Source organism: Homarus americanus, unplaced genomic scaffold (genome assembly GCF_018991925.1).
Source record: "Homarus americanus isolate GMGI-L3 unplaced genomic scaffold, GMGI_Hamer_2.0 scaffold30281, whole genome shotgun sequence".
Lineage (NCBI taxonomy): Eukaryota > Metazoa > Arthropoda > Malacostraca > Decapoda > Nephropidae > Homarus > Homarus americanus.
In genome coordinates this window covers 1-25,225 of record NW_024717563.1, presented here as the reverse complement: position 1 = coordinate 25,225, position 25,225 = coordinate 1, and the positions used below count along the sequence as shown (strand labels likewise).

At 38.8% G+C, this 25,225-nt stretch overlaps 1 protein-coding gene and 2 long non-coding RNA genes across 3 annotated transcripts; all 3 read left to right on the top strand.

Annotated features, from left to right (window-relative positions):
- Positions 1–465: 465 nt before the first annotated feature.
- Positions 466–2,805, top strand: LOC121858919. Its single transcript, XR_006087570.1, has 2 exons — positions 466–530; positions 2,663–2,805. It is a non-coding gene; the product is annotated as an uncharacterized LOC121858919 (long non-coding RNA).
- A 396-nt stretch (positions 2,806–3,201) lies between these two features.
- LOC121858917 (hepatitis A virus cellular receptor 1-like) lies at positions 3,202–3,879 on the top strand. Its single transcript, XM_042355578.1, has one exon. It carries the CDS (start codon positions 3,202–3,204, stop codon positions 3,877–3,879), a length of 678 nt encoding a protein of 225 aa, XP_042211512.1.
- A 13,668-nt stretch (positions 3,880–17,547) lies between these two features.
- On the top strand, positions 17,548–19,520 carry LOC121858918. Its single transcript, XR_006087569.1, has 2 exons — positions 17,548–18,087; positions 18,190–19,520. It is a non-coding gene; the product is annotated as an uncharacterized LOC121858918 (long non-coding RNA).
- The last annotated feature ends 5,705 nt before the right edge of the window (positions 19,521–25,225 follow it).

Here is a 25,225-nt window from a genome sequence, read left to right as displayed (position 1 = left end):
AAGGTGATACTCTCTATTTTTTAATAGATTTTATGTTCGTTAGCTCGTGTTTATTAACTATTTAAAGGTAAATTTATGGCTAGTTCTGTGATGCAAACACCATCAATTCTTCGGCTTTTTCAATCAATTAAATGGTACTATGATTTCAGGCTTGATGATGATGATGATGATGTAGGAGATATTGAAGAAGCTGTTGGTGATAATTATGAAGTGGCAATGGTGAGATGACCTGGTGAAATGAGAGATGAACCCTCGTCCTCCCTGTGGTGAAATGAGAGGAGATGATCCCTCGTCCTCCCCGTGGCGAGATGACCTGGTGAAATGAGAGATGAACCCTCGTCCTCCCTGTGGTGAAATGAGAGGAGATGATCCCTCGTCCTCCCCGTGGCGAGATGACCTGGTGAAATGAGAGATGAACCCTCGTCCTCCCTGTGGTGAAATGAGAGGAGATGAACCCTCGTCCTCCCTGTGGTGAGATGACCTGGTGAAATGAGAGATTAACCCTCGTCCTCCCTGCGTCGCCTCAGTAGGTAAGAGCAACCTCTAAATTATATGTTAACATTTTATATAACTCAATAATTATATCAGTAAGTTTGTTTAGCACATAATTTTTTGTTATTTATGATGAAAATATTTATATAGTTTATTCTTGTTTACCTTAACTAACTAAAACTTTATTACCATGAAATTGGGTAATTTGGTGACGTACTTAATTCAGTGTTAATGTCTTATATTTAACATAAACCAAACCTAATATATCAAACTTTGTCATACTTGAAGGTAAGGTATTGTAAGATGGTTAGGTTAGGTTGGGTTTGGTTTGTTAGGTTAAGTTTGGTTGGTCGGGTTAAGTTTGGCTGGTTAGTTTGTTTGGTTTGTTAGGTTAAGTTTGGTTGGTTGATGATTTGTGGCTTTTAGACAGAGTTGTAAAGTAACAAAATAAATGTTACTTGAGTATTGTACTCGAGTAACATTTTTGGGTGTTTACTTTTTAAAAATTACGACTACAGGTTGTACCACTCTATAGTCCGGCATTCTGTGGTCCGGAACGATTTTAGTTTGTCCAATAGGTAGATAGGCAGTTATTTTTTTTTTTTTACAAATCTGAATTATTATTATTATTACAGGAGTATTAAATTTTTGCCCCTCAGGCCCCAATGTGGGTCAGTGACCTATGCCCTGGTGGGCTAATCCCCTTAAAAAAAAAGCAGCGAGAAATTAAGGTTTGTTTATATCCGGCAGTTCGGTTGCTCTCTCTCTCTCTCTCTCTCTGCTTGTCTATACAGAGTACAACATTTAACCCTTCAATATATATGAGGCAGTAAATAAGTGTTGCTTTCATATTCTTATGTAGAGTAATGACGATATATTTTCACATGTGCGCACTTACATACGAGCAGTCTCACTTTTTTTTTTTTTTACCATTAATGGTTAGCTACTTATATTGTTCCATTTATTAACATTAAATAACATTACAGGTACTTCAAGCAACCATATTAATTTTTTACATTAATTTTACTACAGCTAAACTCAGGGTCTTATTTTCTTCAGTTTTATATGTAGAACCAATCAGTTACTGGTTTCGTAAGCTTTAACATAAACAATGCCGGCAGCCGTCTCGTCTCCTCTAATATTCCACGTATTATTAATAAATTGTATTGTTAATTTTGCACACACGTACATTAATTTAATAAAAACAAATTCAGAAACATTAATTAAAATATATATGAACAGTAAATAAGTGTTGCTTTCATATTCTTATGTAAAGTAATGACGATAGGTTTTCACGTGTGCGCATGCGCACTTACATATGCGATCTCTCTTTTTCTTTACCATTATCGTTAGCTACTTCTATTGTTCCATTTATTAACATTAAATAACATTACTTAAAACAACCATATTAATTTTACTACAGCTACAACCAAGGTCTTATTTTCTTCAGTTTTATATGTAGAACCAGTCAGTCACTGGTTTTGTAATCAACGAAAACAATGCTTTGTCATTTCCTCGTGTGTTTTAATATTCTACGTATTATTAATGAATTGTATTGCTCATTTTGCACACATAAACATTAATACAATAAAAAAGACATTCAGTAATAAACAATAATGAATCTTTTGTACATAAGAGAAATGACGCTGTTTACACGATTATGCACGTCGTCTGCACGTTGGCGGGCCGTTCAAACCCGTCGAAATTTAAGTTTCCGCCGTCAAAATTTTTATTTATTTATTTTTTTGTGTGTTCCAATAAAATACATTAAGAATTAAAAACTCACGAAATTTGAGAAGGTACTATACAACATTTAACCCTTCAATATGTCTTCAAAGAGACCATGACGCAGAGAAAGTGGTGCTAGTGCTTCCAGGCATAAGCACAAGTCACTATCTATCCAGGAAAAGGGTGAATTTCCATGGTCCGGCACCGGTCAGGTCCCGACGTTGCCGGACTAGAGAGGTACAACCTGTACTTGGAAATTATAAATAAAATAATTTGTAGAATTTTCTGTGGCCAAAAATACTGTTTTATTTTAAATCCCAGTCAAATAACCTGTGGTTATTAAGCCGGATACTGGTCAAATAACCCCTGCCTATAATATAATAGTTTTACAGTGCAGTGTTGTGTATTATACAGTACATAGAGTTATTTTTCTTATTTCCAGGAAGTTTCAAGGACCAACAACACATCTCGGTATGACAAGCTAAGACTCTACTAAACAAACTGATGAAACACCTCTGACCTGTGGGACACACTTGTATGTGATGCCATCAACAGCAACTGATGAAACACCTCTGACCTGTGGGACACACTTGTATGTGATGCCATCAACAGCAACTGATGAAACACCTCTGACCTGTGGGACACACTTGTATGTGATGCCATCAACAGCAACTGATGAAACACCTCCGACTTGTGGGACACACTTGTATGTGATGCCATCAACAGCAACTGATGAAACACCTCTGACCTGTGGGACACACTTGTATGTGATGCCATCAACAGCAACTGATGAAACACCTCTGACCTGTGGGACACACTTGTATGTGATGCCATCAACAGCAACTGATGAAACACCTCCGACTTGTGGGACACACTTGTATGTGATGCCATCAACAGCAACTGATGAAACACCTCTGACCTGTGGGACAATGTGATGCCATAACAGCAACTGACCTCCGACCTGGGACACACTTGTATGTGATGCCATCAACAGCAACTGATGAAACACCTCTGACCTGTGGGACACACTTGTATGTGATGCCATCAACAGCAACTGATGAAACACCTCTGACCTGTGGGACACACTTGTATGTGATGCCATCAACAGCAACTGATGAAACACCTCTGACCTGTGGGACACACTTGTATGTGATGCCATCAACAGCAACTGATGAAACACCTCCGACCTGTGGGACACACTTGTATGTGATGCCATCAACAGCAACTGATGATGAAACACCTCTGACCTGTGGGACACACTTGTATGTGATGCCATCAACAGCAACTGATGAAACACCTCTGACCTGTGGGACACACTTGTATGTGATGCCATCAACAGCAACTGATGAAACACCTCTGACCTGTGGGACACACTTGTATGTGATGCCATCAACAGCAACTGATGAAACACCTCTGACCTGTGGGACACACTTGTATGTGATGCCATCAACAGCAACTGATGAAACACCTCTGACCTGTGGGACACACTTGTATGTGATGCCATCAACAGCAACTGATGAAACACCTCTGACCTGTGGGACACACTTGTATGTGATGCCATCAACAGCAACTGATGAAACACCTCTGACCTGTGGGACACACTTGTATGTGATGCCATCAACAGCAACTGATGAAACACCTCTGACCTGTGGGAGGTGAGACTTATACAGGTATTCTGTTACTTAACATCATGTTGTCTAATGCTTGTGTTTATGTACTGTACAGTACTGTAGTATTTAAAACATGAATTACACTTTGCCAGTAAATTATAAATCCTCTTTATATATGCCTTTTCTCAAGAATATCGGCTAACTTTATAATTTAAGCATTTTATCATTCACTTTCCAGAAAAGAAAACATCCAGTAACAGTATTCCCAATCAAAATTCCTGACCCCTTATCTTGTGTTTGAGTACATGAGGGCATGGCATAGATTTTGTTTAAATTTCATACAAAGATGCTCTTTTATATGCTGATTAAGAATATAGATTTAAAATACACAATCGTGTATTCCTCTGAAAGTGTGCATTTATGTAAATGTTTATAAAAGAGTGTGTGTGTTCATATGCATTTGTGTTTGTTTAAAAGTGTGTGTGTGTTTTGTATAAATATTTGAATGTGTTTTAGTGTAAAAGTGTTAGTGTTAAGTATACAAGCACTTGTGTAACATCAGGTATAAAAACAAATGTCAAGATTAGTTATTGCTTAAACTTGACTCAAAATTAACCTTTTGGCCACCCACTAGAGGTGGTCATTGAATTGAATTGAAACAGTTTATTAGCCAGAAAAACACAGATCCAGAGTGGATAATAATAACAATATTAACATGGCTGAGCCAGTTGAGAACCTGAGCTGCACCTGATTATAGTAATATACTATACATTTATCTCAAGGAAATATTATGTAACATTTAGTATCATCTGGAATAGTACAATAACATGGTGGTAATAAGAACATCTCATAATGTTACCACGGTTATCACTTCAATATACCTCAGTGTTCACAAGAGAGGATGCAACTAACCTTCCTGCGTTTGAGGACAGACGGTTCGACACAGCACTGACCCACATTGTGTTCACAGAAGAGGGTATTAGAAATAAACTGTCCAGGCTAAAGGTCCATAAGAGTCCTGGACCTGACATGGTGCATCCTAGAGTGCTAAGGGAGCTGTGCAACGAGCTTGCAGAGCCCCTGAAGATTCTGTTTTGTAAATGCCTGGATGAACAAATGGTCCCCAGTGAATGGAAAGTGGCTTATGTGAGTCCTATCTTCAAGAAGGGCGATAGTCACTCCACGAACAACTATAGACCGGTGAGCCTGACCAGCATAATATGTAAGGTACTTGAGAGTATTATCAGAGATGCAGCGATGGAACATCTACTACGAAACAACCTTGTAAAAGATTGCCAACACGGTTTTATGCCGGGGCGCTCTTGCTTGACACAATTGCTCAAGGTATTGGATATTTGGACCCATATTCTAGAACGGGGTGGTAATATCGACAATATTTACCTAGATTTTGCCAAGGCTTTCGACAGTGTACCCCACGAAAGGCTGAAAATCAAACTGGAAGGGTACGGAATTCGGGGAAATGTCCTAGCGTGGATAGAAGACTTTCTACATGACCGCAAGCAATGTGTGGTGATTAATGGCACGAAATCGTCATCTGTACCTGTAACAAGTGGGGTACCGCAGGGTAGTGTATTGGGCCCGCTGTTGTTTGTTTGTTTCATAAATGATATGCCTGACGTTGTACACTCCTCCATACAAATGTTTGCCGATGACGCCAAGTTATTTCGGGAAATTAAGAACCAAGCGGACTGTGAAGAGCTGCAGAAGGACCTCTGTGGGCTCCAGGAATGGTCGAAGGAATGGCTGCTGAGATTCAATGTCACGAAGTGTAAGAGGATGCACCTGGGGCGTACCAACGGTAAGGAGGCGTACCATATGTCCCAACGGGATGAAGAAAATGTACTAGTTGAGACTGTGTGTGAGAAGGACCTAGGTGTGTATGTTGACAATGAGCTGAAGTTCTCGGGCCATTGTGAGAAGAAGGTAAATCAGGCAAATAAATTATTGGGTCTTATAAGAAGGTCGTTCAGATATCTAGACGGTCCGTCCCTCGTGACGATCTTCAGGAGTGAAGTGCTTCCCCATCTGGAGTACTGTCACCCCATCTGGTCCCCGAGATATGCTAGGGACTGTCAGTTGGTTGAAAATGTTCAAAGGAGGGCCACCAAACTGGTGCCTGCACTTCGGCACCTCAGCTACCCTGAGAGATTGGAGCGCCTGAACTTGCCTAGCTTATACTACAGACGGGCAAGGGGGGACCTAGTTGAGGTTTATAAGCATCTCAGGGGGCACTACTCAGTTGAGTGTCCTTACTTGGAGCTGGCGGACGCTCGCCCCACAAGGGGTCACAGCTCAAGATTGAAGAAGCCGCAAGTCCAGAAAACCGTGAGGGCAAACTTTTTCGGAGTGAGGGTTGTAAACTCTTGGAACAATCTACCAGAGAGTGTTGTGACGGCACCGAGTGTGAGCTCTTTCAAGAGAACACTTGACCAACACTGGAGCGGGTTCAGGTACATTCAGGAGCCGGTGCATGCCCAGTATTTGCCAACAGTGCGTGACAGAGACGTGACCGATCGCCCGGGCGGCTAGCGAGCCGACCTTTTGGTGAAGAATATAAAGGAAAAGAGACGTGACCGATCGCCCAAGCGGCTAACAAGCCGATCAGTGGCGAAGAGGATAAAAGTAAAAAGTAAAAGTATATATATTATATATATATATATATATATATATATATATATATATATATATATATATATATATATATATATATATATATATATATATATATATATATATATATATATATATATATATATATATATATATTACCCTATACAGTATACATAAATTACAGTGAAATTGAAGAACATAAGTATAATGGGGGAGCAGTACAGTATGGGTTGTACGGATGTAAGGTTGAACAAGAGGACAGAGCTGTCAGGATTATGTCTAGTTGGCAAATACAGCTACTCCTCGACTTACGACCGCCCGGACATACGACCGCCCCAGTCGTACCAAATTTTTTCAAATTACATCTTTTCGAGTCCCGACGTTAGTGATTGCACTGTATACTGACAAAACAATTTTTTGTAATTCCATTTTAAATTTCTGGCATGCTTAAAGTTGGAGTTTTGTGGTGCTGAGAAGAAAAAGAGACACCCATTTTAGATTTTCTATGTATCATCACATTTTTTACTTATGACCAATTCGACTTGCAACCTGGATTTGGGTCCCTAACCCCATCGTAAGTCAGCAGTGGCTGTATGTTTATTGCAATGATAATTTCCGATAAAACGGTTTTGATGGTACAATAAAAGCTGGTATTGTAAATATACAGCTCCTCCCCGACTTAGACGGGGTTATGGACCCAAATCCAGGTCGTAAGTCTAAAATGCTTAAATAATACATAGAAAATCTAAAATGGGTGTCTCTTTTTCTTCTCAACATCACAAAACTCTCAACTTTAAGCTTGCCAGCCATTTTAAAGTGAATTACAAGCAAAAATTTTGTCTGTACTGACATTGGGACTCGAAAAAACGTAATTTGACAACATTTTGGAACGACTGAGGCAGGTCGTAAGTCGGGGAGGAGCTGTAGTAGGTATTGCAAGAAATATTAATACTTAGACAAAACTGTATATATTTTTTAAGAGATGATTTAAAGGTAGGGAGTGTAGTCTTTGCTCGGATGGGTGGGGGTAAGTTCTTTCACACCGTGATATTTTATGGAGGTCTGGGACTGAGAGGAGCACATTGGTGTGTGTGTGTGTGTGTGTGTGTGTGTGTGTGTGTTTTTTTTTTTTTTTAACGTTTATTGAAAAAGTTCTGCAGCCCGAAGGCTGAAAATATACATTGGGCATAAATGACTTATTACATACAATGGTGGTTTAACAAAAGCCTTCATTAGAGAAAGGTAAAGGAACATACAGTGAACATACAGATTAATGTAGGTGTTGAACAGCAAAAACGTAGTGTAGTAACTCCCTCCCAGATGGTGTTAGGAGGGACCTCACGTGGTGTAGTAGTTCCCTCACAGATGGTGTTATGAGGGGCCTCAGGTAGCCCACGTGGTGTAGTAATTCCCTCACAGATGGTGTTATGAGGGGCCTCACGTGGTGTAGTAATTCTCACAGATGGTGTTATGAGGGCCTCACGTGGTGTAGTAATTCCCTCACAGATGGTGTTATGAGGGGCTTCACGTGGTGTAGTAATTCCCTCACAGATGGTGTTATGAGGGGCCTCACGTGGTGTAGTAATTCCCTCACAGATGGTGTTATGAGGGGCCTCACGTGGTGTAGTAATTCCTATGATGAGGGCCTCACGTGGTGTAGTAACTCCTTCACATATGGTGTTATGAGGGGCCTCACGTGGTGTAGTAATTCCCTCACAGATGGATGTTATATGAGTGAGGTGTGGTTCCAGGCCTTCCTATCGTAGACGGATTAACACATCGCTGGTAGTTGGGTCTCACGGGCCGTTATCACTGGGTACCTGGGACCTCACTGTGTGAAAGGTCAACTTGGGTACCACTGTTACTGTTGAGTTGTTCTCACTGACTTAAGCACTGTTCACCACTGTTCACCTCTGTTTAACACTGGCTCCATTTCTTTCCTAAATGAAATAGTAACTTCTGGCGTGAACTTGTTGATATTCCGGTGGGGAGGAGGGTTCAGGGGAGGGAGTTGGTTTGGGCCAACATAACAGTTGACCTGGCTGCTCCGAGAGGAGCGCCAGGTACGTCTTGACCCTTCGTTAGCCGCTTGGGCGATCGGTCATTCTCTGATTACTTTTCCTTTTCATTTATCCTCTTCACCAAAAGATCGGCTCGCTAGCCGCCCGGGCGATCGGTCACGTCTCTGTCACGCACTGTTGGCAAATACTGGGCATGCACCGGCTCCTGAATGTACCTGAACCCGCTTCAGTGTTGATCAAGTCTTGTCTTGAAAGAGCTCACACTCGGTGCCGTCACAACACTCTCTGGTAGATTGTTCCAAGAGTTTACAACCCTCACTCCGAAAAGTTTGCCCTCACAGTTTTCTGGACTTGCGGCTTCTTCAATCTTGAGCTGTGACCCCTTGTGGGGCGAGCGTCCGCCAGCTCCAAGTAAGGACACTCGACTGATTAGTGCCCCCTGAGATGCTTATACACCTCAACTAGGTTACCCCTTGCTCGTCTGTAATATAAGCTAGGCAAGTTCTGGCGCTCCAATCTCTCAGGGTAGCTGAGGTGCCGAAATGCAGGCACCAGTCTGGTGGTCCTCCTTTGAACATTTTCAACCAACTGACAGTCCATAGCATATCTCAGGGACCAGACTGAGTGACACTACTCCAGATGGGGAAGCACTTCACTCTTGAAGATCGTTACGAGGGACGGACCATCTAGATATCTGAACGACCTTCTTATAAGACCCAATAATTTATTTGCCTGGTTTACTTTCTTCTCACAATGGCCCGAAAACTTCAGCTCATTGTCAACATACACACCTAGGTCCTTCTCACATTCAGTCTCGACTAGTGCAGTTTCTTCATCCCGTTGGAACATATGATACGCCCCCTTACCGTTGGTACGCCCCAAGTGCATCCTCTTACACTTCGTGACATTGAATCTCAGCAGCCATTCCTTCGACCATTCCTGGAACCCACAGAGGTCCTTCTGCAGCTCTTCACAGTCAGCTTGGTTCTTAATTTCCCGAAATAACTTAGCGTCATCGGCAAACATTTGTATGGAGGAGTGTACAATGTCAGGCATGTCATTTATGAAATAAACAAACAACAGCGGGCCCAATACACTGCCCTGTGGTACCCCACTTGTGACAGGTACGGATGACAATTTCGTGCCATTAATCACCACACACTGCTTGTGGTCATGTAGAAAGTCTTCTATCCATGCAAGGACATTTTCTCCGAATTCCGTACCCTTCCAGTTTGATTTTCAGCCTTTCATGGGGTACACTGTCGAAAGCCTTGGCAAAATCTAGGTAAATATTGTCGATATTACCACCCCATTCCAGAATATGGGTCCAAATATCCAATACCTTGAGCAATTGTGTTAAGCAGGAGCGCCCTGGCATAAAACCGTGTTGGCAATCCTTTACAAGATTGTTTCGCATTAGATGTTCCATTGCGGCATCTCTGATAATACTCTCAAGTACCTTACATATTATGCTGGTCAGGCTCACTGGTCTATAGTTGTTCGTGGAGTGCCGATATCCCTTCTTGAAGATAGAACTCACATAAGCCACTTTCCATTCACTGGGGACAGTGAAGTTGTTTATCATGTGTGTTATAAGAGGAAATACAACACTAGATAAGAGCATCATCCAATTCACTAACATTTGAAATATATATTTTGTCTTATTCCTTAGTACAGTTCAGTAGTGATATCCCCATTAGCCGGAATAATTAGTTCAGAGCTCTTCCGAGGATGAGAGATTTCCGGGTAATGAGATGATTCTCTCAAACCCGGAAATATTTCAGAATTTTTCCGGGTACTGGGAAAACTTTCTCGGAATTTTCCAGAAATTACGCATTACTGTATTTCATCCTAGAATTTAACTCCCAGACCCAGAAAAAACAAATAGGAAGTTTCCAGAATTTGTCAGAGCTACGCATTATTTCATCCTCTGAATTTGACCCCAGACCCAGTTTCTAGAAGTTTTCTCAGAATTTTCTGTAAAATTTGCTTGATTTTCAACCTCGAAAACTTGTTCACAGACCCGGAATTGAGAGAATTTTGTTACGGAAAAATTCTGAGTCATTTTTAATTCCGGGTACAGTTCTGTATTGGAGGGTTTCAGCTAATGGAGATATTACTTTATGAATTACTGAGACAAGTCCTTGTACCCGTCCATTGTATAGGGTATGCTGTAGCCTCCTCTTAACTTAACCCAATCTCAGTACAGTGCTGTACAAGCACCAGCAGTTCAGGATGACTGGCAGTAAGCGGTTATCTCCTTACCTTTAACAACCTGTATGGTAGCTGATTAGTGCTGGTAAATATACAGCATATATTGTAAGCTTCACTTAAAAACAACCTTCCTCTTTTAATATTGACCTCTCTTCCCAAAGAACTAACCTGGAGGGACCATCATTTCATATTTCAAGTTTTACAAGAGTAGGGCCAAAGCTGTGAGTGCAACAGATTTACATAGAGATGGTTAAACTAACAGATGCACTTTACATGATCAAACTTACAGCTCAGCATGCAGCACAAGGCTCTAGGTGACCTGTGGTGTAATGGTCAGCATGCTCACCTCGCAAGCGAGTGGACCCGGGTTCGATCCCCGGGCAGGGTGAAACTACTGTATGGGCAAGTTTTTCTATGCCATTTGCCTCTGTCTACCCAGCAGTAATGGGGAACTGGATGTTAATCGATTTGTGGATTATGTTTCGGGTTAATGGTTAGCCAGTGGAGTTGGCGAGTTGTCCACTTTTCTCGGACTATTCCTCGACAATGGGTCATGCAACTCACTAACTTAGGGTGTGGTTAATGTGTTGGTGACCGCTTATTTAGGGTGTGGTTATTGTGATGGCGACAGCTTCTACACCTTAAACAAATTGACTCCTAGGTGGCCCTAAGGCCGGCCATCCTCGTTACACGAGGGGCAACCATTATAGTGACCATGTCAAGGCCTTCACTCAGCAATCATTAACTGAGTATTATGGAAGAGTGTCCTTTAAGTTTTTACCCAATTATAATATATTGAAACACACAATTCAATATGAAGTGAGGAGGTTAATTTGATACAACACTTCTCTCCTGTCTTATAGGTTGCTGGTTCATAGTTAGGGCACCTCCAGTCCACCTAGCTGTGAATGGGTATCTAACTTACCAGTTGGGAAAGTGAAGGTGAGAGAATGCAATGCCGGACACATTGTCTTTGTGTATCAGAGGCTTAGTCTTAAGTGAGCCATCAGGCCTATGAGAGTTTTTCACTCCACATAATGAAAAATACATTTATTTTTCAAACGATGACTTTTCTTTTTGAATTATTCCTCATGCAGATCAAAGTGTGTTTCTAATCAATACTTAATGACTAACCACCCAAATGGCTCTCAAGCCGATCAGTGGCAAAGAGGATAAAAGTAAAAAAAAAAATGGACCTGGTGTAAGTGTTCTTGAGTTATAGTAGCTAGGTGTTATGTAGACTGACCATTGAAACTTACCAAGCCATTGGACAGATTTATATTGAATGCTTTTGTCGACCTATTGTGATGTAGATGGATTTTTTATGTGTTAGGGATTTTTTTTTTTTTTTTTGCATGTTGGAAAGGATTTTTTACATTTTGTGATGATAGTCCTTTAAGGAACTTACCAGATTTTGATTACTCTACCTTGTTATTATATGAAACGTGAGACTGTTCTCATGTATTGAATGTAAGACTCGGGGAAAATTAGACAAGCAATTTATATAATATAACTTGGTTCATTAATGTTCACAACTGAATACAAGTGACAACATGTCACCATTACTTCACTGTTGTCTGCTAACCTCTGTAGCACTGCAGACATCACCATTGTCATATAATCACCATCAGTCCACACTTCCTCATAGACACCATCAATATCTGTTGTGGTGTGGTGGTAAGAAGTTACAGACAGCTTCTTGGTGCTTGTAGCGGTCTTGGTGTATGGTGGGCTAGTGTAGCGACTGCATGGTGTGTTGTTGGGACTGGTAATGACTGCCCACACTCCTGGTGAAATTGGTGTTCCTCCAGTTGTCAGTTCTCCCTGCTCTCCTCTCCCCCATTCTTTATACCACACTCTGGAACAGGAGCAACCAATCAGCTGAGGTTACACATAGTAGGAACCAGTTGGAAATTTAGGTTACAATTCTGGACAGTCTCGACCCTTTATTCATTTTATGGTGAATCCTTTGAGTTTAAGTTTAAACTTTGAACCCCAAGCTCCAGTCTCGAATCCCCAAACCTCAGGAATTACAGAACCCACAACCCTTTGATACGAAGCCCCCTTATCCACAAGATCCTGAACTCATTGAATCTAGAAAATAATGTTATTTCATCACATGTTTGTTTGGGAGGATTTTTTAAGTTTGGGGGATGGCGTTTTGACATGTGAGGGCGGGGTTTTGACGAGTGTGCAGTCATTTTTTCATGTTTTGGGATAGAGATGTTTTGTCGCAGGAGATATTAGTTAGGTATCTACAAGGTGGGGGGAATTCTTGTGGGAAATTTTGAGGGGTATTTTTCCACATATATCATGTAAATTACATTAACCTGTATATACAATATGGGAAGTATTTTTGTGTGAATACCAGTATAGAGCTGTACTGTACATTGATAAATTAAATACTCAAAGGTTTTTCATATGCATATCCTTATACAAGTGCTCCTCTACTTAAGGACGTTCAACTTACAAACTTTCGGAGATACAAACATCATCACTGATGGGGGGGGGGGTTACCTGTCAGAACAGGTGTTTAATGTGGATGAGACTGGATTATTTTGAAGAAATTTTCAGATAGAACAAATATTGCCTAAGAACAGAAGAGTGAGCCAGGTTTTAAGGCTGTATTAAAGGGTATAGCTGTACTAAATATCCATAATATTTTCATTTTTTACAATATGTTTTGTATCTACAGAAGTAAAGTTGGACGGACAAACAAGCCTCAGGAACTAACTCGTTCGTAAGTAGAGGAGCATCTATATACAGGTGGGTGATGATTTATTCTTGTCAAAAAATTATCACTGAAGGAACTGTTTTCTCCATGTATAAACTTTGATTGATCAAACTTTCAGTAAGTTGTTAGCAGGGATGGCATAAGGATGCTATTGGAAAAAAATATTTTCTGCTTGTTGGTTATCCTTGGTCATATTGACTAAATGTCAGTTATGGATACATAATAAATTAGATGCTTTTTCAGCAGATGCAGCTCACCAACTTACAATAGGCTAACTTAACTTACAACGTGCTTTCAGTAGTCTATGTTGAACCATATGACAGTCATCTGAGTAAAAACTCGCACAATATTCATTGACTGTCCTATGTGTTAGACTTTACCGCCATTGGTGAATAGAATTTTAGTTTTACATTTGTAAATATTATTTAAAACATATATGAACAGCAAATAAGTGCTGCTTTCATATTCATATGTAGAGAAATGACATATGTTTTCACATGTACGCACTTACTGTACATACGTTGGCGTTCTCAATCGTCTCGCCTTATTTCTTTACCATTAGTGGTTAGCTACTTCTAGTGTTCCATTTATTAACATTAAATAGCATTACTTAAAACATACATACATGTATTATTTTTTTTACATTAAGTTCACTACAGCTACAACCAGGGTCTTATTTTCTTCAGTTTCTTATGTAGAACCATCGTCATTCACGAAAACAATGTCGTCTTGTCACCTCTTGTGTGTTTTAATATTCTACTTATTATTAATGAATTGCATTGTTCATTTCACATATATAAACATTAATTCAATGAAATACATATTCGGTAATAAACACTAATGGATCTTTCGTACATATTCTTAAGATAAATGTCTGTTTCCTTGAGTGCACACGTATACATTGGAAGTAAACACTGACAACAATGTCGTCTCTTATACTCTTGTGTGTTTTAATATTCTAAGTATTAATGTATTGTATTGTTCATTTTGCATATATAAAGATTAATTAAATCAAATACATATTCAGTAATAAACAATAAAGAATCTTTTGTATATATTCTTAAAAAGATAAATGACGCGGCATCCTTAAATGTGCACGTATATGTTAGCGTTCCCAATCCATCTCTTTTTTTTTTGCCATTACTGTACTTTCATTTTCTTTCGTTGTTCAAAAGATGTTACCGTAATCGCTTTTTGAATGGTTTTCAGTTAAAAAAAACTGTTGTATTACAATAATATTCTATCCTAGTTGACTTGAATAAAGACTTGAATGGAAATATGAGATATTTTTTATGAAACTACCCGTGTTTCAGTGTAAAGTGCCGTAATAATAAATGGTAAACAATTTGCCTTCGGTGCTCGGTGTTTCTGGCACGGCGAGCCTCAGTTTATAGGTTGTAGAGTGTTTTTAGTGAAGGTTTTCTGAAATGAGTTTTATATGCTATAAAATATGCCATTACCCTCAAAAACTTGAGTCGACCTATACACGAGGCATAGCATAAATAAATGATTTCTTGGTCAAAAATTAAGGTCGACCTATACACGAGGTAGAATTATAGAAAAGTATATACAGTATATACAATACAGGTAGAAAGTACTGTCTCAAGAATGAATGGCTCCCTATCCCGTCCAGAAAATCTCGGCAACTTTAGAACTACCCTTGGATAGTCTTGGGTACATCCAGAGTGTCATCCGCATATAATCAAGGTCTGCGAACTAAAAATCCGTGAATTGACAGGGTATGTTGTACTGTGTGACAAAATAATTGTATCACATCAAAATACTTAAGATAAAAACAATCAAATATGTAAAACTTAAAGGTACATAACAGAGTTGTCAATTATTGTTTTGGGGAATATTAATTAAATTACTCTAGTAATGGTACAATGTTTCTTATTAAGTTATTGTAGGAAAATGCCTGGTTTTTATATATACAGTGGTCCCTTGGTTAAGGAACACAATTCGTTCCAGAAGGTTGTTCGTTAACCGAAACCATTGTTTCAATGGGTTTTTGGGTAATTGGTTCCAGCTCACCGAAAATTAATAAAATACACTTTCTTTGAGGTGTGTGTGTAGAAGGCTCCTGGTTGATGATGATGATGATGAGAATTAGAAGTAGGGGTGGAGGAGAAAGGAGAAGAGAAGGAAGTGGGGTGGAAGAGAAATCACCCCATGCTTCATGCCGCCATTTCATCCATAAAATTTTAAGTTCACTTGGTGTAATTCAAGATTACAGTATTTAATTTAAATCAACACTGCACTGCACTAAATATTATCAATATGTAAAATAAATTTCAGAATGACCAATAATTGTACTCTAAAAACGTAAAAATAGTCCAGTCTTATTACTAGACTTGTCTCATTCTTGCAGCAACACTAATTGGCTCAGTTTCTATTATTGTCCTTCTTGAAGACTGTGAGCGTGAGCCTCGAGTGTTAGTACAGTGATCCCTCGGTTAACGAGCGCCTCGGTTAACGAGATTTCGGTTAACGAGTTACCTTCCATAAGATTCTTAACTTCGGTTAACGAGCAATCCCTCGATTAACTAGTTTTTTACAAGCCGACCTCAACATGTTTTCGCTTGCATTTGGCGGTCCACCAGCTGTAGTATTAGTCCGCCAATACAGTAATCGGTTTTAGGGCTTAAATTCCATACTATTTAGGTAAATATCAAGAAGTTTATGCAATTCAATAATTTTAAAAGTTTAATATTAATATTTTTTAGTCATTTTAACAATTATTGAACATAATTGAAGGTAAAGAAACTAGTTTCTGGCACGCCATCCAGCCTGTTAACACACAAACAGGCGTTAGTCTCTCTCTCTTTTCAGTGGAGGTAACATATTGCTTGAGACTCTCTTCAACTAAATGCATTTTTTCTGTGTTTCCAAGCAAATTATTGGTCATTTTGAAATTTATTTTACATATTGACAATATATTATGCAGTGCAGTGTTGATTTAAAGAAAATAATCTTGAATTACACCAAGAGAACTAAAATTTTATGGGTGAAATGGCACCATGGGGTGACTTCTCTTCCACCCCAATGCCTTCTCTTCTCCCTTCTCCTCCATCCCCATTCTAATTCCCATCATCATCATCCAGGAGCCTTCTACATACACACCTCAAAGTAAGTGTACTTTCTACATTTTTTGTTGAATTTAGGCAATTTTCTGTGAGCTGGAACCAATTACCCAAAAACCCATTGAAACAATGGTTTCGGTTAATGAGCAACATGCTGGAACGGATTGTGCTCGTTAACCGAGGGACCACTGTAGAGTTACTCCCACGTATTTGGGGTTTTGTTCTCATTGGGTTACAAGTATTACTTAAAGCTACACTTGTGATGTGCAACTCTTATATAAAATCCACAACATTTCTCAGTCTGTCTTCCCTAGGTACTTTTTAATGAGGCTGTCTGTTTATTTCTTATTGTTCTCTCATCACACGTTGTGTTAGTCAGCTGCAGCTGCCACATTATTACTGTGGGTATTGATGTAACTTTCTTGTTAGTGTTTTAGTGTATCGTAAAAGCATAAAATCACTAACACCTGCGATGAACTGATATTCCAGCCCTGGTGTGCCACAAGAAATATGAACATTAGTTATTGCTGAAACTCAACTAAAAATTAACCTAATGTGGATTGTAAATACAAAGTGTTTCTCAGTCATATTTTGTTTTCTTTTAAGTATATTAATAACATTTAGCTTCATTTTCAAAGCAGAATTTAATCATTAATCAGTTATGATACTTTGCAAATACTGCATGCCCTTCAAATTCGGGGGGCATTTTTATTTGTGTGCAAGGAAATGTATTTTCCCTGTATGTGTTTGCCCTTAGGACAATTATTTCTTTTACCTGTATTGTATATATGTGTGTCTACTCACACATATACAGCTCCTCCCCGACTTACGACCACTCTCACTTACGACCTGCCTCGGTCATACCAAAATTTTGTTAAATTACGTATTTTCGAGTCCCAACGTCAGTGATTGCGCTGTGTATTGACAAAATTTTCGTTTGTAATTCGCTTTAAAATGGCTGGCAAGCTTAAAAGTAAGAGTTTTGTGGTGTTGAGAAGAAAAAGAGATGCCCATTTTAGATTTGCTATGTATTATTTAAGCATTTTCGACTTATGGCCATTTTGACTTACAACCTGGATTTGGGTCCCTAACCCTGTCGTCAGAAGGAGAGCAGCTGTATGCAATACAGGTAAAGAAAAGCTCCCTGTCCAGGCTGCGAAAATGCCAGCAAATTTAAAACTACCCTTAGACATGCTTGGGTACATCCAGTGTATCATCCGCAAGTAATTGAGGTCTGCAAATTTAAAAGGCATGATGTTTTATTTTTATTTTTTTACTTTGTTACACTTCAGTTAAATAAACTTTTATTGAAGTAATTTTGAAGAAAGCTGCTTTGTACATGTTTTAATTTTTACATAGTAACAGTGCAGTACTTTATCTTAAGTAATATTTTCAGGTTCTTTCTCCATCACTGCCTTAAGTGGACCTGAATTGAGCTGGACCTGATGTGAACTAGACTAAAGTGAGCTGGACCTCAGGTGAACTGGAACTAAAGTTAACTAAACCTGATGTTACTGCACCTGCAAGTAAAGTAGACCTAAAGGACTATCTGGTATTTATTTAATATTGTTCTGGTTGTAATATTAGGAAGGTTCTACCGGCATTCCCTAGTTTTTAAGAGTTCTGTTCCTGAAAAACCACCCCACCATCCCCTCCCCCCAGCTAGAAGGTGATAGGATATTTATGGTAAAGGTGTTTTTTGGCTTATAACTTGCATTGCTGGAATCCTTGCAAGATAGCAATTAAATTGAGTATAAACATCTCACAGTTTGCACTAGAGATAATTTTTTTTAGTCCTTTAGCCAAGTACATTTGAGTACAGAGTGAGTACAGTTATATGTTGCTGAAAATTATGGCTTTTTCACAGGGAAACGTCTGTATAACTATCCCCAGTAGTTAGGATATTATGTACTGTATTTTGGGTGTTTTTTATATAATTATTTATCGTTTTTATACGTTTAGTACATTTGCTGGAAGATTCGGACAGCTGGTCCCTCCTTTTAGTCTTGATCTTTGAGGGTTCACTGTAATTGTCCACAGGGGGTTAATATTTGAAGTTGCCAACACCTATTTATGACTGTATATTGAGTCTTATATAGGGAGAGAAAAAAAAACATTATACAGTAAAGCATTTTCTTTGGAAATTTATATTTGTTGAGTATTTTAACCTATAAAATTACCCACAATATTAACTGCTCAAAGTGGGCAGGGTGTTGAGGTAAAATGTGAGTTAAAATGATCAAGAGAACACCAAACAAACATGGATTAAGGGCAGGAAAACACAGGCTGCTTGCTTCTTCTATTGTCATCCAGGTCCAAGTGACTCACACTCATTACACAATTTCCCAATACAATTAGGTTATTTAACAGATAGGTAAGTGAACAGGGCACCATCTGATTACTCTAGAAGTGAAATGCAACGCCATCTAGAAAGCAGAGGTCACTTCACTACAGTACAATTGCGATACTAGTAAACTGTTCCATTGGCCTACTTGCCTCTGTGTGAAGAAATATTTCCATATGTTCAATCTGCACGATCACTTGGCAAGCTTAAAGTCATGTCCTGTCGTGTTGGTGGTGCACCATTTATAGGGATGTTAGGTAGGAGGCAGGGTTCCGTTTCTGTGTACCGTAAGCCTCGAATAACGACGGTAATGTGTGCTCCAATATTGCAGTGTAAGGTGAATCGTTGTATCGTGAATCATTAATTACCATTAAAATAAAGCAATAATAATGAGATGCTTTCCCCGGTCTGACCTTTACATAACTTTTGTGTGGCTTTTTACCCTCTTCCCCAAAAACAATACAATTAATGAAAGTCACTATATTCTTTAAATAATGTTTATGAATGGTCCTTATACAATATAAATCAATATAATAAGATCACACAAGAGGAGATGGGACGCTATTGTTGTTGTCGTGTTTACACCTACAATGTCAGTTATCCGCCGGAAACAAAAAATAAGACCCTGGTTGTTGTTATAATAAAATTAATGTAAAAAAAAAATATTTGTTTTAATTAATGTTATTTAATGTACAGTAAAAGTAACCACTGATGTTAAAGAACAACAAAGAGTGAGAGTGGAACGGCAATGTATGCTGTACTTGCGCCCTCAAGGAAACCGCATAATTTATCTTACAAATATGTACAAAAGATTCATTATTGTTTATTACTGAATATGTATTTGATTGAATTAATGTTTGTATATGTGAAATGAACAATGCAATTCATTAATAATACATAGAATATTAAAACACGCAAGAGGAGACGAGACGGCATTGTTTTCGTTCATGTTTCCAACACCCGTGACGAATGACTATGGTTCTACTTCTACATAAGAAACTGAAGAAATATGACCCTGGTTGTTGCTGTAGTATAATTAATGTAAAAAAATGAATATGTATGTATTAGGTAATGTTATTTAATGTTAATAAATGGAACAATAGAAGTAGCTAACCATTAATGGCAAAGAAAAACTAAATAGATTGGGAATGCCATCGTATGTAAGTGTGCACATGTGAAAATATCGTCATTTCTCTAGTACATAAGAATATGAAAGCAACACTTACAACTGGTCATATATGTTTTAAATAATACTTACTAATGTAAAGCAAAAATTCTATTTGCAAATGGTGGTGAAGTCTAAAACATAAGGACAGCCAATGAATATTGTGCAAGGTTTTACTCAGATGATATCATCAATCAGGATCAACTGTGACTGAAGCTTTCCATAAAGATGATATAGCGGTTGCTGAAACTGAAGTTGCTGTTGAAGCTTCTTATGAAGCTGAATTTGATGGTTTAGGACTTTCAATAATAAAGCTGTTGAAAGAACCTTTCACAGCCACTTTCTTATTCTCATTACACATCTTTATGTTGAGGTCATATGTGCTTTTCACGTCCTTGTTAATTTTAATGCTTCGTTCTGTTCATGGATCCACTTCAGAAAATAATAATATGTTCATTGCTTGCTCCATATAATATCCACAGACCTCTCACCTTTTCATATCGTTTTAACACATCTAGTTTCTCGGATAAGGTTGTACTTGTACACTATCTTTTAGCTTTTGAACCAGCACGACCACCACTTGCTCTCTTGCTCATGTTGAATAGGGACTCAAAAATGCTGTAAGAAACCTGAGAAAGTTTTTCTCCTGTTCCTGTTTAGATGCGTGAAAACAAAAGGACTGCCAAGCTCCGACTCTTGTTTACTGGTGATGCTCATTACCACTCATATAGCCCAGCAGCTTCCCTTACCTGGCAACTTCTTTGCGCAAGGCGCTCTTTTTTTTTTTTGTTTTTTTTTTTAATACATGTTGGGATTTGGTTATTACTGGTACTCCTTGACTTATGACCACCCGGACATACGACTGCCCCAGTCATACCAAAATTTATTCAAATTACGAATTTTCGAGTCCCGACGTTAGTGATTGCGCTGTGTACTGACCAATTTTTTGTTTGTAATTCCTTTTAAAATGGCTGGCAAGCCTAAAAGTAAGAGTTTTGTGGTGCTGAGAAGAAAAAGAGACACCCGTTTTAGATTTTCTATGCATTATTTTTGCATTCTCGACTTACGACCTGGATTTGGATCCCTAACCCCATCGTAAGTCGGAGACTGCCTATATTTACAGTACAGTCATGCGCCGGTTAACGTACGATCGCATATACGTCCGTCCGTCCCCCCGCCTCCCCAAAAAAACCCACTTCCGTGACGCCTGCTGGACCACCACTCCACGACCCCCTTACGGAGACACGATGATCCTTCCCATACTGGCCAGATATTATGTTTTAAAGGAATATCCTTCCTTAGGCTTTAGTAAGCATTTGCCTCCAGGTGTAATGTTAACCTACATCTATTGAGGATAAAATCTTTCACCTACAAATTGACAATAACACATTTGCTATAATCAGACATATCTAGTTGCCTCAACAATTGCAACCCCTGTTGCAATTGGGGTTGCAATTTCAAATTCTGTGTCATTTAAGGAATAACGAAGTCTCAGGTGCACTGCACTCTTAAGATTAAGAGAAAACGGACTCAGGCGTCCTGAAGCGAGAGAAAACGGACTCCTATGATGGGGGACACAAGCACTCACACATGCCACTCATACTGACAGACTTGACACTCACTTACTTGACAAGTTTTACCAACCATTAGTTGTGTACGTTATCTAGTGAATTTAGTCAATATTTTACAGTACACTGCAACACAGTGGTCCCTTGGTTAACAATGGAACAAACCTGTACTGTACATGTACTAAATGATTACGGTACTTAAATTGTTATGTCTATTGCAAATATAGATTGTTTATACAGGTATTCAAATAAATCACTATCTTACAAGAATCCCAGCAATGTAAGTTATATTCACCCAGGTCGTTTGGGTGGCAAATTATGAGAAGAGCCTAGTCACTCTTAAGTAATGATAAATAAACACGCAGGCCTTCAGCGCTAACTGTCAAATCTTATCTCAAATAAATAAACCAACACCAGACACTCTTGTCACCCCCCCCCCCTTCCCACGCACGCTGGCTACCTCCCTCCTTGTGTTCCCAGACAAAAGATTGGTGATACCTTTATGCTTTAAGGCATTTATTTTATATAATATCTCAGACAGACACTCTTGTCACCCCCCCCCCCTTCCCACGCACGCTGGCTACCTCCCTCCTTGTGTTCCCAGACAAAAGATTGGTGATACCTTTATGCTTTAAGGCATTTATTTTATATAATATCTCAGACTAAAGTTAGGAGATTATAATTTGCATTGCTGGAATCTTTACAAGACAGCCAATAATCTTAATATAAACTTCATATATTTTGCTCAAGATATAAAAATTGTAGTACATTAGTGTACAATACTGTAGTACATTTTATAATACAGTATAAAGTTTTTCAACTGTATTTTTGGGTAGATTTACATAAATATCTTCATTTATTTTCATCCATTTACATGCACACACCATACTAAAAGAAACGTAAAAGAAATACTGTAAATGACTTTAGTGCAAAGCTGGAGTGCACATGTACTAATTTGATTACGGTACTAAAATTGTTGTCTAGTGCAAATTATAGGTTGTTTATATTTAAATAAATCAGCATCTTACAAGAATCCCAGCAATGTAAATTATATTCACCCAGGTCATTTCACTGGCTTTTTATAGGAGAGAAGCTTAGTCACTTAAGAACTGATAATTCGTTAGACCTGGGCCTGTGCCAACTGTCAAACTGCTCCCCTCCACCCCACCCCACGCCCCTCCCTCCCTCTCCCCCATCTGCCCAGTGTTGCTGGAATCCTTGTAAAACAGTGAATAATATTAAAATAAACGTCATGTATTTTGCACAAGAGATAAAAATTAATCACCTGTATCACATTACAGTAGTGATTTAGGAGTAAAAGTGTATACTGTATGTACGATTATAGTATTCCACATACACGTAAGTATAAATACTGTACACAGTTTATGTGATGATCGGACAACGGTTAACGTCACGTTTCCAAGAACGTATCTAGGACGTTAACCGGCGCATGACTGTATATAAAAATGTAATTTTATTTTATTTTTATTATAGTTTCGTCATAAATTTGAATAAAATAATGACGTAAATTGAATTGGGTCCTAAATTAACCAGGGTCTTAAATATAAATTGTCGTTGGTGGAACTGTCGTTATCGGAGGCTTTACTGTACAGTACAGTAATCCAGACTGAGAGGTACATGAGATTTGTACAGATTAAGGAGCATTTATCTATCTTTGTGTTAGAAGGTTTGCTTTATAATTCCCTCATTTGAACGGCTTATGGTTGCAACATCATCTTGACTTACTACCTTCTCAAGTACTGTACGGTGTCGTCTGTAAACTTGGCAATGTGGCTCAATGTATTTAAATCTCTGTCATTTATGTAGATCTCAAGCAGGGTGGATCCAAGGATAGAGCCTTGTGCTACACCACTGAGAACCTTTTTCCATTCAGAATGTACTCCATTTATGACCACCATGTACTCCATTTATGACCACCCTGTACTCCATTTATGACCACCCTTTGTGTCCATTCTTTGAACCAGTTGTTAATCCACTTAAAAATTTTGCCTGTGATACAATTTGGCTGGATTTTAGAGGCTACCTGTAAATGTGGGACTTTGTCAAGTGCCCGAGAGAAACCCACGTTCGCACACTTATTCTCAAAAGTTTTCTCGTCCACACATTATATAAAACGGCATACCCACATCAGTTGACAGTCAGGGTTAGTTAGCTCAAAGACTTTGTTTTACCACGAGGAGCAAAATTTAGACCACAACTGTACGGTGCATCCACTGGTGGGGGAGTGCATCCCCCTCTACAATCGAGTTGGAATGTTTCCTATACCTGGATAATCATCCCCCCCTTACAATTAATGTAATTCTTAATATAACTGGGGGAGCACTCTGAGATTCTGAGTTTTCATTGTCTGGTGATTCTATCATTTTGAAGGGACATCCAATGAGAACCAAGGGATTAAAAAAATGAGTTAGTTTTGCACACGGGTTGTCCAAGAGAGGACGCCATTAATAAGTGTGTGTTTTTTTATAAGTAATTGGTGGATTTTATCCTGGTAATTACTTTAGTGATGAAATAAGAACAATTTAGAGTAATGTCAAACTTATTTTCAAAAAGACCAACATAGTCTTGCTAGTCCCTTATCCCCTCCTTTGAGCTGAGATAGCTAGTGACATTGAGGTCTAACTGCTTCGGGTCACTTGAGTTGGCACAATAGTGTTGGCAATGCAAGGTCAGCCTGTCAGGCCATACATATTATGGCAGTCCCAGCAAGTCAATTCTGCAAAACCATTGCTTTTTTAAACGATATAAAAGATGTATTTTGTTATGGTTTTGTTCAGAGGCGCATTTCTACAATCACAACAATTCTACACCAGTGACTGGTAAGTCTTGGTCTATGTACAGTAGTCTGTTACCATTTCAAGGAAAGTGAGTAAGTTTGTCAAGCAGGATAGTCTCCCTGATATCCTAGGTCGTATTCACAATCGTTAAGCCACCCGACTGATTGGGAGCGCCGTCGTGTGTGGTTATTCGGAGACGCCTACAGACTCGAAGGCAGTCCCAGTGGATGGGATTCATATTGAGATTGTTGGAATACTTCATCAGGAGGGGGGTACCCATTTTATGGCATTTGCAATGCATAAAAAATACCCTCTAATTTTGATATATAGAGATAAAATAGAGTACTGTATACATCATTCAAAACTGATAGGAAATGAGTTTGTTGGCGACCGAGTCTTATTTTCCATATACATAACTACATTGAAAGATTGTCAGTTATTTACAAGTGTTAAATAATTCCGGCTGATCATGAGGGTGTTACCGTGCATCAACAACCAAACAAAGCTTTGTCTCTTATAACAGCTCCAGGTGTCAGATGCTTTGTCTTATATAATTTTCCCTTTTCTTGAATAAGGCTAACTAGAGCACTGTGCTGTTTAAAAGACAGCGGCATGTTGCATTCATGGCTATCCATATATACCACGTTGTGTTGTGACAGCTCACTTGTGGTATATGTATCAACCATTGGCCATCCTAGTGTGGCCAACAAATGGCTAAAATACAGCCTTCAAAACAAACCTCACAAACACATGTGTGCATGCATGCACGTGCATATGTGTGTGTGTGATTGTTTGTTTGTTTGTTTATGGTAATATTTTAGGGGTACTTAATATCTG

Bases quoted from the DNA above. Each gene is read 5' to 3' on its own strand.
- LOC121858917 (XM_042355578.1), top strand. From the start codon at position 3,202: ATGCCATCAACAGCAACTGATGAAACACCTCTGACCTGTGGGACACAC.